The sequence below is a fragment of the Mugil cephalus genome, chromosome 2 (genome assembly GCF_022458985.1).
Source record: "Mugil cephalus isolate CIBA_MC_2020 chromosome 2, CIBA_Mcephalus_1.1, whole genome shotgun sequence".
Classification (NCBI taxonomy): Eukaryota; Metazoa; Chordata; class Actinopteri; order Mugiliformes; family Mugilidae; genus Mugil; species Mugil cephalus.
Genome location: NC_061771.1, coordinates 33,619,805 through 33,639,303, shown reverse-complemented (window position 1 = coordinate 33,639,303; position 19,499 = coordinate 33,619,805). Strand labels below are relative to the sequence as shown.

The 19,499-nt window shown below is 44.6% G+C and overlaps 2 protein-coding genes and 1 long non-coding RNA gene across 3 annotated transcripts; 2 read left to right on the top strand and 1 right to left on the bottom strand.

Annotated features, from left to right (window-relative positions):
* The first annotated feature begins 1,501 nt into the window (after window positions 1-1,501).
* LOC125003589 lies at window positions 1,502-2,485 on the top strand. The gene is made up of 2 exons (XR_007112238.1): window positions 1,502-2,052; window positions 2,093-2,485. It is a non-coding gene; the product is annotated as an uncharacterized LOC125003589 (long non-coding RNA).
* A 1,284-nt stretch (window positions 2,486-3,769) lies between these two features.
* On the bottom strand, window positions 3,770-9,610 carry zgc:172076. The gene is made up of 9 exons (XM_047577569.1): window positions 9,518-9,610; window positions 8,882-8,928; window positions 7,964-8,162; window positions 7,487-7,644; window positions 6,765-6,897; window positions 6,138-6,291; window positions 5,374-5,497; window positions 4,753-4,942; window positions 3,770-4,068 (listed from the first exon to the last, which is right to left on the bottom strand). The coding sequence occupies exons 1-9, from the start codon at window positions 9,531-9,533 to the stop codon at window positions 3,908-3,910; spliced, it is 1,182 nt and encodes a 393-aa protein (XP_047433525.1). The 5' UTR covers window positions 9,534-9,610; the 3' UTR covers window positions 3,770-3,907.
* A 2,505-nt stretch (window positions 9,611-12,115) lies between these two features.
* Window positions 12,116-19,465, top strand: LOC125003944 (NACHT, LRR and PYD domains-containing protein 3-like). The gene is made up of 9 exons (XM_047578211.1): window positions 12,116-12,209; window positions 13,587-15,354; window positions 15,461-15,634; window positions 15,972-16,136; window positions 16,270-16,443; window positions 16,568-16,741; window positions 17,758-17,931; window positions 18,667-18,837; window positions 19,227-19,465. The coding sequence occupies exons 1-9, from the start codon at window positions 12,116-12,118 to the stop codon at window positions 19,387-19,389; spliced, it is 3,057 nt and encodes a 1,018-aa protein (XP_047434167.1). The 3' UTR covers window positions 19,390-19,465.
* Window positions 19,466-19,499: the final 34 nt, after the last annotated feature.

The window sequence follows — 19,499 nt, the reverse complement described above, 5'->3', positions numbered from 1 at the left end:
TGTCGCTGTTATGGGGTGGGGGGGCTGGTCTGGTTTAGATGAGGGCTACATGTCTAAATATCATCCACAGGAATGAATAGCAGGTCCAGAAGTTTCCTAACAGAACCCTGAATTGTCACAAGATGGTTTAAATGTTCTTCACTTCTCCTCTCAGTGGTCATAATGTTGTGGATGATTGATGTATGAGTGCAGTGTAGCAAAACTCACTCAAAATGTTATTGTCCATGTTCTCTATTAAATCAGTGGCTTAAGGCTGATAAAATGTTTCATGACTCATATTCAGACATTGTGTAACCATAGAGTGAATGTATTTAGTTTAACTCTCCCCAGTAAAATGACACCTCCTCCCTGACCCTGTTAGCTTAGAACAACACTGTTGGTGTTTATTGTGAACTAGATTTAGGCCGGTTGTCTCTCTGGCTCTGTGAGTTGCACGGTCAGCAGCAGAGGTAGTTCACACTGGGTCCAGTATCAGTCGGTTTCTATTGGGCTACACTATCAAACTTTAATGGTTTTAATTTATTAGTCCTGTTAACAAATAAGTACACTCCATGGAAATGGTTGACGTTTCTAATTCTAATCCATGTTGATCGTTGAGAAAAACAAACTATACTTAAATAACAATACAAAAAAAAAAAATAGCTTTTTCATTTATTTTCTTCTAGACCTGGTCTCAAAGGCCTCTTTAAACATAGACTGTATGAAAATATGGAGCAGCTCCTCTAAAGTGAAGCCAGAGCAAGTAGAGCTCCCCCTGGTGGCTGGAGCCTGCAGTTAGTGGGCGGGGCTTGGGTCAAACTTACATACGTCAAATTACTTTCAAGGATGGTTTCTGTCATTTTAGGTAGTTAATGAAATGTTGATGAATGTTAAAGTGTCATTTTTTTTTAGTTTGTTATTTGTTGCTATAGAAACAGGATATGACATAATGAGACCACCAGTTGCCTGGGCAACCGCTCCGTAAAGAGGTCCTGTGGAACCGTGAGAGTTGTAAAAAATATTTTTATAAATAAGTTCAGTGTATGATCCAACATTTACTTGTAGCTGGTGGAGGTTGAGCAGAGCGTAGGATTAATTATTAATTGTGGACGGGGCATAGTGAGTCTAGAGGAAGTGTGGGCGGGGCATAGTGAGTCTAGAGGAAGTGTGGGCGGGGCATGGTGAGTCTAGAGAGAGTGTGGGCGGGGCATAGTGAGTCTAGAGGAAGTGTGGGCGGGGCATAGTGAGTCTAGAGGAAGTGTGGGCGGGGCATAGTGAGTCTAGAGGAAGTGTGGGCGGGGCATAGTGAGTCTAGAGGAAGTGTGGGCGGGGCATGGTGAGTCTAGAGAGAGTGTGGGCGGGGCATGGTGAGTCTGGAGAGAGTGTGGGCGGGGCATGGTCAGTCTGGAGGAAGTGTGGGCGGGGCATGGTGAGTCTGGAGGAAGTGTGGGCGGGGCATGGTGAGTCTAGAGGAAGTGTGGGCGGGGCATGGTGAGTCTAGAGAGAGTGTGGGCGGGGCATGGTGAGTCTAGAGAGAGTGTGGGCGGGGCATGGTGAGTCTGGAGAGAGTGTGGGCGGGGCATGGTGAGTCTGAAGGAAGTGTGGGCGGGTGGGGAGGTTGGAGGGTTTATTTCCAGTATGTGTGAAGGTTCTCTGTCATCCAGGTCATGGTTTATCCAAAGACGTTTGTCCACTCATCCAAGTGGTTTCCAGTCATCTGTAAATTGGTTTAAACTAGAATCTAAAACTTCTCTCAACATTTTCTCCTGAAATTGAACGACCTGGTCTGACTCCTGGTCGCTCATTGAGTGTAATTTAATCTGCAGACACGGGTTGAACGACTGTTTCCATGGAGGGTACGTCTTTATGCTGCCTACATCCACTGAGTTTAATCTGCTCTAGTTGTGTTTTATATTCACATGTCTCCTGTGAGACTGGTGTTACCCTCATTATCATCATTATCAAATCCCAAGGGGAGATCCCAACTCTTTTACTCTGACACCAGAAAATTATAAATTCCTTTTGGAAATATAATCTGGATGTGACGAACCACAGATCTGTAGGTATCTTCAGGTATCTGCAGGTATTTTCAGGTATCTGCAGGTATCTGTAGGTATCTGCAGGTATCTTCAGGTATCTACAGGTATCTTCAGGTATCTGTAGGTATCTACAGGTATCTTCTTGTTTCTGTTAATTCCTGAGGGTCCGATGTTCAATGGTTCTCTACTGAAACTTGACAGCACTTAAAACAAACTGGTGTTACGTCCTTGTCGGACAAGGTCTAGAGGGGGTGGGGGGTGGGGTTGGGGTGTGGTCTGAATACGACGCTGCCTTCAGGTCACTTGGGAAAGACTGTAAACCTGAGCCTCTTACTTGAAAACAGCCTCCGCCTCAGCTCCTGAACTGTGGACTGGACTGGAGACTGAGTCCAGGTCTCAGGAGGGTGGTGGAGGTCCAGTGTAGCCGTGGTGGACTCATTTCAAATAAAAACAGTTTTCAGAGAGCACCAGTCATTCTGTGGTCTTTTTGAGTCAGTCCAGGCCAGATTCTGGGGGGCGGGGCCGCGGCTTGATGACCTTCAGGCCGTCAGGAGGAGGAGCAGAGCTTTTTAAAGCATCAGTAACAGAGGGTTGATGATGAAACTGATGTCTGATTATTACTCAGCTCTAAATTCACTTTACTCTCTTTACATTATTTGATTCATCACAGAGAAGAATTAGACCAGGTCCTGTCTCTAAATCTAAATAACACTGAACCCTTGTAGATACTCTGGAGGACTGAGGGGGCTGCAGCCACAGTCCTTCTGATTGGCTGAATGATGAGAATGTGAATCTAGATCAGATCTGATCTAGTCTTTCGGTAGCAGCAGATAAAGTCTGGTGTTTTATCTGCAGCTGTGAGAAGAGAAAGAGTCAGTCTACGCTGGTTTAAAGCTTTAAAGGTTAATTCAGATTCACAGTTATACATCAGTTTTATGTCGTTCTCTGTCCTGTTCCCTCGTTCAGTCTGTTCACCTGACGTCCATCCACCTGTCAACCTCTACATCCACTGATCCTGTAAGTCTCAGATTTACGCTTTATTTAACATTTGTGTCCACACTCAGCTTTTCAGCTACATCTTCTCTGCCTCTTTCCAGCTTCCTGTCTTCCCCTTCGTTATCTAATCTCTTAGTTTCTCTGATATCATCCCCGTGGCCTCCAGTCCTACTGAGAGAAACCAGGACCTGTCCTTTAATGGACCAGGACTGGTCAGAGACATCCTGTCTGTCTCAGAGTGATGCATTAGTGTCCAGGTCCAGGTTGGATTACTGTCCTTTTAAAATATGTCACATTAGTCCAGGTTTAGAGTTCAAACTCCTCCTCCTTACATCCATCGCATCTTAAAGAGCTCATAGGACCAGATCTTCTCAAAGTTCAGGTCAGGTTCTGTAAAGCATCTGGAGACAGTTTGTGTTGTTATATGTAAATTAAACTGAACGTCAGCCTCATCTAAACCTGCCAACGTTGGAGTAAGTTCCCTTGGTCTGGCTCTGGTCTGCACCGTCTTTTTTTTATATATATTCTCCAGAATTCTCTTTTAACGTCACTCACGTCTCTTTTTTTCTTTGTCCCTAAAACGCTGCTGATCTGATCTGTTTACATCCACTGCTCTGATATTTATAGCAGACTTGTCAGGAAGGTTCCCCTACCAACATGGCCGCCATGAGACTAGTCTCTAGGAGCTTTACTAACACACTACCTGCTACCTTCAGACTTCTGGCAGAAAAGCGAAGTCAAATTAAAACCCCATGTAAATTAAAATCCAAGTTTTATTTTCACCCTCTCCTTCTCCTGGGGAACAAACACAGACGGTAGAAACCAAGCAGAAGGTTTAGTTCCTAACTGGACATATTGTCTCTGATGCAGGCGGCTGGTCGTCCTCCTCACATCTACTTCTGTGTGGGGATGAGCTCGTCGATGTCCTGGTTGCGTTCCAGCCTCTTCTCCATGGCGATGAGCAGCTTGACCCCGTCCACCACCAGCTGGGTCAGCGCCACCTCGCTCTGGCCGAAGGTCGCCGCGTTGCTCACACAGTGCAGCCCCGAGGATTCTGGGAAATGAGACGAAAGGGCTCTCATATTCTGTTGAACATGGTCTCAGGACCAGGTCCTCCTTTAGAGGGGACACCTTTGGACTAAATGATCTTTCTGTAAAGCCGAGTCAGTCTGAGGATGCTAAATAGCATTGTTGCTATACTCTGGCATATTTACCTCTACTGCTGCCTGGATAGGTGTTCATTAACGTGCACTGTCCCTTGTCAGATAAAAAAACAAGAGAAAAGTCTAAATACTTCAGATTGAGACTTATTGATTCCTCAGACTGTAGAACAGAATCTACCCCACGTTGGAGAAACTTAAACACATCAGTAGTGATCAACTCTGTCGATGTTTGGAGTAATTTTTATGCAGAAACTGATAAAATTCTGAAAGAAATGAGAAACTAAACAATTACAGATGGAAAGTGAAGCAAATTTGGATTTCAGATGGACCTTCCTGTTGTCCTACAGTTTGGTGTAAATGTGAACAGAAGTGAACAATGTAAATGAATTAGCTGCACAGATGTTGGCTAAATGTGTGTAACACACAATTAGGTGGTGTATTTTAATTTCTGAGGCTTTAGAAATAGTCAGGGACCAGGTCTGGACTGGGAGTGTCTTGGTCTCTATGAAATGAACACATGTGTCCTGGCCTGTACTACAGATGTATTTAAAGGTTACAGGTTACTCTCTGTGTACCTGTGCTGTCCATGCGGATCCTCAGTCTCTTCAGGACGTCCTGGAGCCGTCTGTGTTTGGGGAGGAGTTGCAGTTTGAGGTGGACGTTGACCCTCAGACCTGTCCCCACGTCGGCCGGGGAGCTCGTCACCCACCCCAGCTGCTGCTTCCAGATGAACGGGTGTCTGAGCTCCCTGTAGAACTCCTCCAGCTACAGGCAAACAGTCAGCTCATGCTTTTAAAAATCCTTCATCTATTTAGAGCCATGTGGGCTGACGCAGTGCTGACTGGGTCCATTGGGTTTGACACATTTTACAGTTTACAGCTCTTCTTCTGGTCATTCTGACCCAGAACCAATGTACAACTTCATGGTATAAGCTGACATACTGAATACAAACAAAATACAAATACATTTGCAAGAAAAAGTATTTATGGACCAGTTGGCATGGCAATTGGGCACGTCCTGTTTCTATAACAAAAACAAAACATATCATTTCAGTTTGACCCAAGCCCCACCCACTAACATGGAGGGGGTGGAGCTTATGACCTATACTGGAGCCTCCAGCCACCATGAGGAGGTCTACTAGGTTTGGCTTCACTTTAGAGTAATGTGCATTAATGTGAAGCCGACCCATCACTGACCTTCTGCAGGTTGATGCAGATCCATCTGAAAGCTTTGGCCACGTTGGCATCGTTCCGCGTGGACACCAGCCTGAGGTGGTCCTCCATGTTGACCCAGACCACCAGGCTGTCGTCTTCACTCAGCCTGCACGACACAAGCAACCATTAACCACAGAGTCTTCACTCAATCTACACAACACAAGCAACGGTTAACCACAGAGTCTTCACTCAGTCTACACAACACAAGCAAAGGTTAACCACAGAGTCTTCACTCAGCCTGCACGACACGAGCAACCATTAACCACAGAGTCTTCACTCAATCTACACAACACAAGCAACGGTTAACCACAGAGTCTTCACTCAATCTACACAACACAAGCAAAGGTTAACCACAGAGTCTTCACTCAGCCTGCACAACACAAGCAATGGTTAACCACAGAGTCTTCACTCAGCCTGCACGACACAAGCAACCGTTAACCACAGGGGGTCGAACTATTCTTTTAAATAATATTCCATCAACAACCTGAAACGTGCAGTGTAGTGTAATGGGGTAATTTGAGCTGTCTAGTTCTGGGCCTCGGTGTTGTTTTCAAATTAGTGTGAATTTTATTGGAAAATGATGATTTCTAATTTTCACTCTTTGCAAATTCATCCCGCCGCAGGCCATATTGGACCCTCTGTTGGGCCGGTTTTAGCCCGTGGGCCATAGGTTTGACCCCCCTGGTTCATGTGAAGCTGTGATTCCTGGTCCGACCCCCTCTGTCCACATATGGAGCCAGACTGACCAGACGGCCCTGGCATCGGGCCAGTCCCGGGCCACACCGGTGCGGAGCTGGGAGGAAGACGGAGGCTTCAGGCTCAGATGCTTCTCCTGCTCCTGGTTCAGCTCCTCCAGACACAGGAGTCGACCCGGCAGCTCCTCCTCCAGCCTCTGCAGAGCTGAGGAGGAGGACGAGGAGGCGCTGGGTTAGAACCTGGGTCTGGACTGAAGGTTCTAAGTAGCTAATTCAGGAGGAACACCTGGTCATGTTATACCCAAAAACCAGCTGAAAGAAATGGGAACTGGACCTGGAGGGTTTGTTGAAGACATTTCATCCAAGTCTTTGGTTCTGAGAGACTGGTGGAGTTTAAAGAGGGAAGGGAAACAGGAACCATCTCTTCCTTCCCACCAGTCTCTTAGAACCAAAGAAGCTACTCAGATGAGTGTTGTCTTTTTTTTTTAAATGCCTTTTGTATCACCATGACCTGGATGACTGAGAACCTCCAGACATCAGAGTCAGATGTTGCAGCTGTGTTGGTATCAGACCTTCTACTTTAGGTTGGAAAACCACGTGTTCCTCTCTGACTCTGCAGCCCAGCTCTGCAACACAACTCTGTGCGAGGTCCCGTGTGGAGATACAGACATGCAGTACCTCTTCTGGCCAGCGAGAGGAGCTGTCTACGCTCTCCTCTGCTGCAGTGCGTTGGAAAGCAGAAGTCTTCAATGCTTCGTATCAGGCTGACCTCACAGCGTGCAGCGTACGCCCCGTCCAGGTCGTCACCGCCCTGCACACACCGGTCTGTTAGTGTGACACTATGTTGAAGGTTCAGAGGATGAGAAATGATGCATCATTAGTTATTGTCAAGTCTTCCCTTAAGAAACTCTTTGCTGCTGTTACTGACTGTAGATTACAACTTCTACCTCATACAGAAAAACAGTCTGCTGATACTAATACACATACACTGTGAACTCTTTATTTTCTTCTTAATACTAGTTAATGCTTCACCTGTCAACTTTAGTTATTCTTTACTGTTAGGACAAGTCTGTCTTTATCTGTTGTTTCTGTGCACTTTACCTCTTGGCTGGGGGAGAGTGAGAGACATTTTTTGATTGTCTATATGTACATGGTACATGTGAAGAAGCTGACTTTAGATATGTGATTAGTGGTGTAGGAATGAGGACAGAGTTTCCTTCAGGGACTGTTGAGTCGTGAGTAGGCTGCATGTGTCCCATGTTGCTGGACTGGTCATGAAATCTGAGCTGATGATGTTCTGCTGCTTTCTGATCTGTAACTTTTATAGTCGAGTTAAAAGCTAAACATGGCTGAATGTTGACGTTTCTCTGGTTTAAAATCACTGAAACATGCAGCGCCACCTTCAGGTTGTCGTAGTTGAAGTCGCTCTCTGGGGTTTGGTTGGTGACCTTGTGTCCGTGAAACGCTTCGATGACTCGGTCCAAGAAGTCACAGAACAGGACGTAGGACTCAGCATCACCGGCTACACAGCCGACAGACACGGGACCGGACCACTCACCTGCAGCACAAACATTCAGAGAACGTTACTGGACAGGACGACTTCACTTCATGAACATACACTGACCAGCCACAACATTATGACCAGCTTCCTAATCTAGTGCAGGTCTCTCTTGAGCCGACTCATCAGAGGATGGACATGGCCCCTCTATTGGGGCGGGGGTGGGATCTAGGGAATTTGGAGGCCAGGTCAACAGTTGTTCAGGAGTTGTTCCTAAAGTGTTTTTGTGTGTGTGTCATTTCTGTGGAGTGTCTGGTCTGGTTTAGGTGGTGCTACATGTCTATAGGTTACATCCACTCCACAGGATGGTTTAAATCACCTGGTTCCTCAAGACCCGGGCGGATGATGTCGTCAAAGATGACCCCGCTGTGGGTGCAGCGGTGGAACTGTCGGCGGTACATGGCCGGGGTGAGGATCCGGCCCATCCAGGTGAAGTTCCTGCACAGGTCAGGGAACTCGTCCTCAGGGGAACCCCTCCTCAGGTGGAACTGGGACATGGGGTCAGGGGGAACCAAACTCTGATGGAGCACACAGGACGATGTCACAGAGGACAGGGTTTTAACTGCTGCATGTACAAAATGTAGGAGGTAGAAATGTTTCTCATCATGCTCCTCAAGAAATAGTTGAAATGTGGAGAATAAAGTGGAGCTTGAGAGGCTATAAAATACTGTGCAGCCTGTTGGATGAAGTGGTGAAACTAGACTTGGGACCACGGAACAGTATTAGGGCCACTACTATTTATTTCTATTAAATTCATCTTGCCCCAGTGAGGCCTCCTCTTCAAGACTGTGTGGTTTCTCCTTGGGAACAGTCTCACTTTTGGGTTCAGATACTGAGAACCAGACTGTGTCTGAGCTAAAAGAGAAAGGATTTCTTTGGTACTGAAGTCCAGTATCAGGTCTAGTTTCACCACTTCATCTAACAGCCTGCACAACATTTAGTAGAAACAGTCACGTGATTTGGCTGTTATAGTCGCAGAAGGTCCATTTTATTCTCCACTTTTTTCTCAAAGTGCATGATGAGAAACAAATCTACCTCCTTTCATTGTTTCCTATAGTGTCATTGTATTATATTCCGAGTATGACACAAATAGAGCTGAAAGCAGAACCATTATACGTTCACACGTCTGTCATAACTCATCAGTACCACAGTACCTCTATCACACTATGTTGACTGGAGCTCAGTGTGGTTCTAGCTTTAAATAAAAAAAATGAAACTGAAGCATGAGAGCGTTTACCTCCAGAATTGGCCGGTACCTTGTCTCCATAGGAAACACGACTGGAGCTACAGAAAAACAGTGAAAACATTTTAATAGGAAATATCTTAAAGGTCTGAATATATGTATGCAGCTCTTCTTTTAGCCTTGTAAATTTATATATTCCGTCTTTCTACCCTAAAGTTCTTCACAGCCACAGTAACACATCTGTAGGTGTTGCTCCTTAGTGTCACTGAGAGGAGAACTAGAACAAAACCTCCAGTTCCAGGTCTGGTCCACAGACCCCTGTCATGAGCCATGTGATCACCACCGAGGTTCTTATTTTAACCCCCAACATGGCTTTTAACCTCTGGCCTTTACATAGAGACGTTAGACATATCAGTCATATATTATTTATAGCTTAAATCATGTATCTAGGAGGGAATCCAGTCTGCACTGGTGTTTTCTGTTTATACTACTGAAACATTACGTTTATATCACGTCCACCTCTCCTTATGAAATCTCCATCTGTTCAAATGAATTGTTCTGGAAACAAAGGAGACGTTAATCCTCCATCTCTGGGTCTAACAAACCTCTAGTCCGTCAAAACCTTCTACAACACTCCGTCATTTCTGAGTGAAAACCAGAGTCATGCAGTGAAAACGATGGGACACTCACGTTTGACCTTCCACATGTCGTCAGTGTGTCGGTGTCAGACGCCGTCAGAACAACAAAGGCTCTAAGAATAGTGGAGCTGGTCCAGGGCAGCTCATCCTGCAGGAGTCCAGTTACAGTCCAACCAGCGTCGGCCCTTTTTATAACCACCCCTGCTGCTGTGGGAATCTGTGACCTCATGCTTTTGTCTTCAAACAGTCACTGAGAGCACTGAGTAGTCCCACACTGGCCAACTGCTATTCTGATGGACAAACACATGTAGCTCATGGATGCACTTATGCATCAATTCATTCTGAATTCATTTTAGAGCAGAGCTCCATGGACGTACTGCAGGTCTAGGTTCATTAGACCCACGTCCCACGTCCCACATCTTTAAATCCACATTAACTTGAATCCAACATATCATGGTGAATGGATGAATGGAGAAAGAAGAAGTCGTCTTTTAGTCACAAACACATCCAGCATCACTACAACAACAGGACAAACCTGAAACAGTCCCTCCAGGTCTGGACCCGTCCATCCAAGTCTGGACCTCTGGACCTCCGAGTGACCCAGGACATATTCAGTCCTCCACTGACTCAGATCCAGATCGATTCAGATCCAGACTGACACAGATCAGATCCGGACCGACTCAGATCAGATCCAGACTGACTCAGATCAGGTCCAGACTGACTCAGATCCAGACTGACTCAGATCAGGTCCAGACTGACTCAGATTAAATCCAGACTGACTCAGATCCAGACTGACTCAGATCAGGTCCAGACTGACTCAGATCCAGACTGACTCAGATCAGATCCAGACTGACTCAGATGTCAGTGCTGCTGCACAAATAACCTGAATTAAACAAAGACAAAAAGAACTAATCCTGGATTTCAGGAGCAAACATCCAGCCCTGCTTTACATTCATGGAGCCACGTGGAGCAGGTTCACTCGTTGGTCCCTGGAGCTCCACATGTCAGATCCTATCAGAAAACACCTTCTGGTCCATAAAAGCTCAGCAGTGTCTCCTTTTCCTCAGACTGCTGAGGAGGAACGTTCTGGAGGAGAAGCTGCTTCAGACCTACAATGAAAATGTCACAGAGAGGAAACCTCCATCCATAGTCTCCTCCCATCACCCCTAAACGGTCCAGATCTAGAAACAGTTCCTTCCTTCCTTTCATCATTACTGCACCAAACTTTCAATAACAATGAAAGTAAGTAACTCTGTGAATGTGGGGAGGGTGGAGGACAGAAAGGCTTGGATCAAGTCCCATGAGATTAGAAGCCTGTGATGCCACTCAGCCTCAGTTTAGGCCGCCTAGCAGCGTTGGCTTGTCTTAACCTGTTAGGACGAGACAACAGACTGCAGACGTGGTTTGCCTCCTCCAGCACCAACAGCTGTTTGCTTGTAAACATGTTCATTATGTCTCGTGGTGATTCCCTCATTTGAAACCAAACCAAAGCTGTCTGAGGTTTCTGTTGATACTCCTGATGGGGTGACGGGTCTTATTCTTGGTTGGGGTTTAGTCGGGATGTTCCCTTTGAGGACTGGCCTAAGGAGCTGCTTTTCATTTTCTTTCATTGTCGTAAGCAAATACAAAAGCAAAAAAACACAAAAATGAAAAGGCAAACAGAGAAACACCAGAGTTGTGGGAAAAACAAAAGCTGCTGGTAGTGCAGGTAACTGGCTAAACACAGGAGCCACGGCTACAGCACAGAGAGCCGATTCAATGCACAGGACCTGGATCATGACAAACAAATCTTAATAAAGCTTTAATGTGACCTCTGTGTCTTGTTGAGAGACTGAGCTTTGTAACACTTGGTGTGTGCTGTTACTCATAGATTTATCTGGCACTTTAAAAACAAGTCCAATGAAATTTGAGTTGCAAATTTCTACAAACAAACTCATCTGGAGAAAACAGTCAACAGAAAATGACTCATCTTCACACCAGAGTAGCACATGCAGGGCTGTTTTCTTTTCCAGGTAAATGGTGTGAGGTCTGATGAGTCAGATAGAAAGATGGGCGTATTTCCTGGTGTGTCACATGATCACAGAGGCAGAAGACAAACAAAAAGCTATTGCAGAGACTCACTTTCATTTCTGCTGAACTAGCCAACAGTGTCCTGATGCTAACTTCCAAAGTCAGGTTGACTGCAGGTTCTTCTGAAGTCAGACGGTGGAAGAATGGAAAACAGGAACACTGTGGTTTCAGCAGCATCACAGGGTGGTAAGATGGTTGTTTATTTCTTTAAGGCCTTTCAAAACTTCAAAAGAAGATGACATATTGAGGTTTTCCTTCATTTTTGTTGCTGAATAAATGACAGCCTGTTTGGTTAGGGCAGGAAAAACCAGAATAATTCCAGCAAAGGCAGCAAGGAAAGTAACATCCTCTATAATAAACAGCCTCAGTGATGGGCCTATATCAAATAATATAGTATATTCAGTGTTTCATTGTTATAATCTGCACAGACTAAATCCTCTTAACACACTGTCTAATGGCATTATGGACTTCACTTCTTCATTCAATCACATATTAATTATTACACAAAGGTGGAGGCCTTAACACCCATAATAATGGTGTTGTTGTTGTTGCTTTTCAGAGTGAAGTGAAGCCGAGGAACATGGAAGGAGTCAGCGCCAACAACGGAAGCATCGTCAACCAGCCTCATCTATCCAGCGTTAACGTTCAAGGGAATCTGACTCTTAACACATATGGTAAATGAATCCCAAATAAACAAATGAATGCTTTATTTACTTTTAATTGAAGTGAATTATACATGTGCTAGAAATACTGCCTCTCCAAATAAAAGCTCCTCCCCTCTAGTCTGTAGGCGGAGCTCCTCCCCTCTAGTCTGTGGGTGGAGCTCCTCCCCTCTAGTCTGTAGGTGGAGCTCCTCCCCTCTAGTCTGTGGGCGGAGCTCCTCCCCTCTAGTCTGTAGGTGGGGCTCCTCCTCTCTAGTCTGTGGGCAGAGCTCCTCCAGTCTGTAGGTGGAGCTCCTCCCCTCTAGTCTTTGGGCGGAGCTCCTCCTCTCTAGTTTGTCTAGTCCAATGTCTCCAGATTTCTTCCATCCAGTGTTTTCAGTTCAGATCTTGTATTGATGATGTCAGAGTCTGAGTCTCCAGCTCATCCCAAACATTCTCTATGGGTTCAGGTCTGGACTCTGGTCTGGTCTCATGCTTCCTGAACCTCTTTCACTATCTGAGCCCCATGAATCCTGGTGTTGTCATCTGGGAGTATGGGTTTAGATCAGGGTTAGAGTTATGGTTAGTACATCAGGGAAGAAAGACTTTGGATGGAAGAACCTGGTCATTCAGTGTATTCAGGTAGTCAGCTGACCTCATTCTTTGGGACCAATGTTGATGAACCTGGAACTGAGCAACTGCACCAACCCCACATCACAGCACTGAGTTCTACTGCTGCTTTTCTTCCATCTGATTTCACCAAATGTTTCACCATCAATCAGGATTTATTTCTTACTGGAAGACCATGATTCTCCACTATCCTTCCAGTCTGTAATAAAGTTCTTAAGCCAGTTTTAGTGGTTTCTAGGTGGTTCCTCTGCTTGATATAGCCAATGATTTGACTCTTCTCCCCCAGACTAACATCTTCTCCACCACCACCAGTAATTATCCAGTAGAGGCTCCTACCTTTTTGCTTGGTTAAATCCAGGCCAGGCAGGGTTATAACATGCTTTTAATCATTTCTTAGAAGATGTTATTTCTGTTTCAGTTCAATCTTCCACCACGGCTGATGTGGTTCCTTCCCAACCCAAAGGTACTGAGCTTTTTCTGTGTTAAGCTAATCCACATGTTTACTTTAAACATCTAGATGTTATGGTGGCAATGAATAACAGAAGCTAAAAACGTTCCTGTCTGGTAAAGTTAGTGACGGTCACCTGTTTGTCTTTTCTGTCCTGCATGTACACACCAGGATGCGCTGGTTTGATGTGCTTTTTCACTAAATACTAACCTGAACCTTGTTAGTCTACCAGCATGTGATCATCCTGCAGTAAGATAGTTTGAAAACCTGAAAACTTTTGTTAACTTAGAGGAAAACAAGAAATGACTTGACATTTGTGCTACTGTATGTAGGTCTTTCAGAAAACATCAGAAGATGTCAAGATGACCTGAAATCTTTCCTTAAAGATGAAACAGAGAAAATCCGTGAAGGATTAAAGGAAGATGCATCATGGAGTTTGTTAGACAAGATCTACACAGAGCTCTACATCACAGAAGGAGAGAACGGGGCAATTAATGGAGAACATGAAATAACTGAATTAGAGTGTTCAAGGAATACGAGCGAGGAGAGGAAAATAGATCTTAATCACCTTTTTCAACCTTTGTCAGGAGAAGACATTCCTCGTAAAGTTTTGACAAGGGGCATCGCTGGCATTGGAAAAACTGTGGCTGTGCAGAAGTTCACTTATGATTGGGCAACTGGAAGAGCCAACCAAGGGATCCAGTTCATATTTCCCTTCAGTTTCAGAGAACTGAACTTAATAAAAGATGAGCGTTTGAGTCTTAAGGATTTAATATGCCAACATTTTGAAGAAGTTAATGATTTGGAAATATCAGATTACAAAAGCTGTAGTGTTTTATTCATTTTTGATGGTTTGGACGAAAGCAAATTAGCGCTGGACTTCAGTAAAAATCAAATGTGCCGCAGTGTTACAGCGCTTACAACAGTGGACGTCCTACTGACCAACTTACTAAAAGGGAAACTGCTGCGCAACGCGTCCATCTGGATCACGAGTAGACCGGCTGCAGCCAGTAAGATTCCTCCCGAGTTCATCGACAGAGTGACCGAGGTACGAGGTTTCACTGACGAGCAAAAGTATGAGTACTTTCAGAAGAAAATCAGTGACAATGTTATTGCTCAGAAAATCTATGACCATCTTCAGTCAAAGCCGCTCAGAAGTCTGTACATAATGTGTCACATCCCAATGTTCTGCTGGATCTCAGCCACGGTTCTCCAGAGCCTCCTCACTGATCAACAACAAACCGAGTTACCCAAAACTGTGACAGAGATGTATACACACTTCCTGATCGTCCAGACAAAAAGCAAACAGAAGAAAGATTACCAGGAAGGAGAAACAGACCAACATCTGATCATGAAGTTGGGGAAGTTGGCATTTGAACAGCTACAAAAAGGCAACATGATCTTCAAAGAAGAAGATCTGAAAGACTGTGAAATTGATCTGAACCAAGCTGCCGTGTATTCAGGAATCTGTACGCAGATCATCAGAAAAGAATGTGGTCTTTACAAACAAGAGTTTTACGCTTTTATACATTTAAGTGTTCAGGAGTTTCTTGCTGCTCTGTATGTACTACAGACCTTCATAGAGAAGAAGAAGAACCTCCTCTACCACGGAGTGATGGTGATGTCAGAGGAAGGAGAAATTCTTATCATCTTCCTCCACAAGAGCGCGGTGGATAAGGCCCTGAAGAGTGACTCTGGAGAGTGGGACTTGTTCCTGCGCTTCCTGCTTGGCCTCTCTCAGGAAACAAATCAGAGACTTCTTCAGAGCAGACTGGGACTTAAAGAAGGGAGTCCACAGAGCTACCAGGACACCATCGACTACATTCACGAGAAGATCAAGAAACTTTCTTACACTGACAAGAGTATCAATCTATTCCACTGTCTCAATGAGTTGGGTGACCGGTCTCTAGTAGAGCAAGTCCAAAGCTACCAGAGCTCTGGAGATGTGAGCAAAATTTCACCTGCTCATTGGTCAGCTCTGGCCTTTGTGCTGCTTGTTTCGAAAGATGACCTGTCTGTCTTTGAACTGAAGAAATACTATGGCTCAGATGAGGTTCTGGAGAGGCTGGTGCCAGTGCTCAAAGTGTCAAAGACCGCTCTGTAAGTATATGGATTGAAGAAACACCTCTGATGCTCTGAGTTTGAGATTTAATGCAGAAGAGTGTTAGTTGTGACACGTTAACCCACATTTTCTTCTTCACTTCAGGTTAAGTGACTGTAACCTCACTGTCAGATGCTGTAGGGTCATCACTTCAGTTCTCAGCTTCAAATCTTCTGGTTTGGAGGAGTTAGACCTGAGTGGAAATCAACTGCAGGACATTGGAATAGAGCCCCTCGCTTCTGGACTAAAAAGTCCCCACTGCAAACTTCAGCGACTCAGGTAAAATCCTCCGAGCCCCTCTTTGTGTGCAGTAGTCTATGAGAGAGTTATTGTCTATATTCCACAGCAGGATTTCTATGTGTAATACATCCCATGGAATCATGGGTTTGGTGTAGCTGGGAGGGAAGAGTAAGGTTATCATAGTAGAAACAAGTTTATAGCACCTGCCAGAGGTTCAGATGAATTTAACTTTACTGTTTCATCATGTTTGACCATGTTAGAGTACAAATACTCTCCTGCAGATTGAAGAAGGATCTAGCCTGACTGTGGTCCTAGCCGATACGCTTTGTATTTACAGTGTGAGCTAAAACTCTTTTCCGTGTTTCCTGTGGTGTAGCTTGAGACGGTGTGGCATTACTGAAACTGGATGCAAACCTTTAACCCTGGCTCTAACTGAGAATCCTTCCCACCTGAGAGAGCTGGATCTCAGCAAAAATAAATTCCAGGATGAACTGATGTTATTTCCAGTCATTGCTGAAAAATGCTGCTTGGAAACACTGAGGTAAACATACATTTATTTCCATGTTAGAATGTGAAGTTTGTTCAATTGCTGGTGCTAGTAGAGTAAGAGTCTTGGGATGGTTCAAATATGAAGGAGTCATTGTCATTAACCCTGTTCCCTGTTCTGCCTGCAGGTTATCTGATTGTGGCATCACGGAGTACGGATGCAATCTGCTGGTCTCGGCTTTTTGCTTAAATCCATCCCACCTAAAAAACTTGGATCTAAGTAGGAACAGTCTGGGAGACAAGGGAGTTGCTCGTCTCTCTGACCTCCTGAGGAGCCCTGACTGCCAGCTGCAAAGATTATGGTGAGACTCCCACCTTTAGACTGACAGTATGAAGGAATCATTTTCAGCTGAACTGAAAACATCTGTTTTCAAAAAGAGAAACCACGGGGATTTAAAATAAAACATGTCTAATTTTTCTGTAAAGGCTTTTTAAGACAGACCTCCAAAGTAAAGATGCAGAAGTTCTTGTCTCAGCTTTGGTTTCCAACCCTTCACATCTGAAGGAACTGGATTTGGGTGCTAATGACCTTGGTGATGCCGGAGTCAAGGAAGTAGCTGCTCTGCTGAAGCATCAAAGCTCCATGATCGATACACTGAGGTGAGACACATGCTGAGAACTAAAACCTTTTTAATATTTAAAAAATCCACCGTAGCTGATTTGATGTTCAGTTCTAACCAGGACAGACCGTTAAATAGCCGAGTGTGCCTTGCAAGCACAGGAGGATTTAATGGACAACCTGGACGTCTGATCTTCGCAACACATGTTTGTGTTGAAGTGTGTGATGACAACGGACAAAAGAGCTTTGTGAGGAGCTCAGAAAAAGAGTTGTTGTTGCTCATCAGGCTGGAAAAGGTTCCACAACCATCTATAAAGATGATTGAAGACGACTGTTCCTCTCCACAGGAGTGGTCCACCAACAAACATCACTCCATCATAGTGGGAGAGGAACCAGAGGAACTCAGGGGAACTTCTAAGCAGCTAAAGGCCTCTCTCACATTGGCTGATGTTCATGTTGATGGATCCACTCAACAACCAAAGACACTGCTCTCTGTCCAAAAAGAACATTTGGGACAATGTTTAGTGGACAGATGAGACCAGAGTAGAATAGTTTGGTTTAAATGTTTGGGCATCGTCATGTTTGGAGATGAACCAATACTGCATTCCAGCATCAGAACCTCATCCCTCCATGAAACATGGGGGGCGCTAATGTCCTGGTTTGGGCCTGTTCTGCTGCATCTGCTCATCATTGATGGACCAATGAACTGTGAATTCTACCAGTGAACTCTGAAAGAAAATGTCAGGACATGAGTCCATGAGCTGAATGTGAAGAGAAACTGGGTCATGGAGGAAGACAAGGAGCCCAAGAACACCAGTGGTTCTCCATTAAAACAGCATAAAGTGAAACATTTCTGCAGCATTGGACTTTCAGGGCAACTGAGTCACTTATATTAAATAAAAATGTAGAACATTTTAATAACGTTTTACGTTAACGTTTTAATATTGACACAACATCAGCAACCTGAGACTTCCATCTGTGAGACATAGAGGTCAGAGGTCAGATTGTGGACTTTCTATTGTGTTCTCCTTTTCATGAAGAAGGTTTTTCCCAACAGATTATCTGGCTGTCGGTTTACGAAGACGGGCTGTATTGAACTGGCCTCCAGTCTGAAGTCCAACCCCTCCTACCTCAGAGTCCTGGATGTGTCCAGAAACCACCTCCTAGACCTTGGAGTTGAAAACCTTTCTGAATTCTTGGCAGAGCCACTTTGCAAACTGGAGACACTGAAGTGAGTATTCGTAGCCATGATTCTGAAGCTGCCACATGGGTCCAGGTGTGCACAGACAGAGATAGTTTTCAGGCCATTTTGAAGCTAAAACAGATCACTGAAAGTCAGTATAGTACAAACCGAGCAGTTATCAGTCATGTACAGTCAGTATACAGCTGGTAAATAAGATAAGATAAGATAAGATAAGATAAGATAAGATAAGATAAGATAAGATATTACTTTATTGATCCCCGATGGGGAAATTCAGATGTTGAAATTCAAATTCAAATCAGCAGCACAAGTCAGAAAAAAACAGAAAGAAATGAAATAGGACAGAGGGCAGGCAGAAAACGTAAATGTAACCAGAACTGTGATTGGTCCTCTTTAATGTTTAAATGTAACCAGGGCTGTGATTGGTCCTCTTGGTAACAGTGCGTCTCCTCCATGTTCTAACTGATAGTTGTGGATCAGTACAGACTGAGTCAGGTTAACTGAGGAGGTTTGGAGACTCCTGTTCAGTCTCCATTGTTGAAAGTGAAGCAGGAAGTAGAAACTAAAATGACTGGTAAAAAAGACACAGCACCACCTAGTGTTTGGGTGGAGTTGTTCCAGAGTGAACCAGACTGAGGAGGAACCAGTAGAAGTGACTCAGACCGGTGGAAGATACGTTTGTACTGTGTGTACTGTACTGTATAGTGTCTGTGTCCTGCTGTACTATGAAAGAACTCCATCTACTAACTAAACCTCCTCTTGCAGCCTGAAGTGTTGCACTTTAACAGACTCCTGCTGCCGACTTCTGACCTTTGCTCTTAGCTGCTCCTCTGCTCTCAAAGACCTCGACCTGAGCTTCAACCAGCTGAAGGACCAAGGGATGAAGCTGCTCTGTGATTGGCTAAGAAAACCCAAGTGTCAGCTGGAGATACTGAGGTGAGACTTTTTATGTGAACAGGTTTAGTACCTGAATTTAAAAGAAAGCTGAAACAACACACTTGCATTTTTTATTTAATTTGTATTGATCAGATCTGTCTTTGGGCTGTTTAAATGTGATCTGAAGTATCATTTATTGCATTTGTGTGTTTCAAAACACAGATGTTAGCCTATGTATGAAGCTCATGTGGGTTTTTATTATTTTTTCCAGTAGTGGGGCCCACTCGGGTTTTTATGACCTCTCCTTCACATTTGCCTTATCTTTTCTTCTAGGTGTAATGTTCTATTTTGATAAGTGCAAACAATAAACAAACAGATGAGTGTTCACTTCTGGACTCTAGAGACCAGGTTCCTGGGTCTGAACATGTTGAACGCGTTTTCTTCCACAGATTGTCCTGGTGCACAGACAGAAGCTGCCAGTCTCTGGCCTCAGCTCTGAGCTTGAACCCTTCACACCTGAGAGAGCTGCACCTGAGCAAGACCAGTCCAGGAGGATCAGGTCTGGAGCTCCTCTCGGACTTAAAGGAGCTGAAGCTGATGGTGACGGAGTGATCACACCTCAGACTGAGCTGGACGAGGTTTATTCACATCAGATACCTCCTACAGCTGTGTTCAAACAAAAACATGATGCATTATTTATTAGCTACATTATAATAATTACT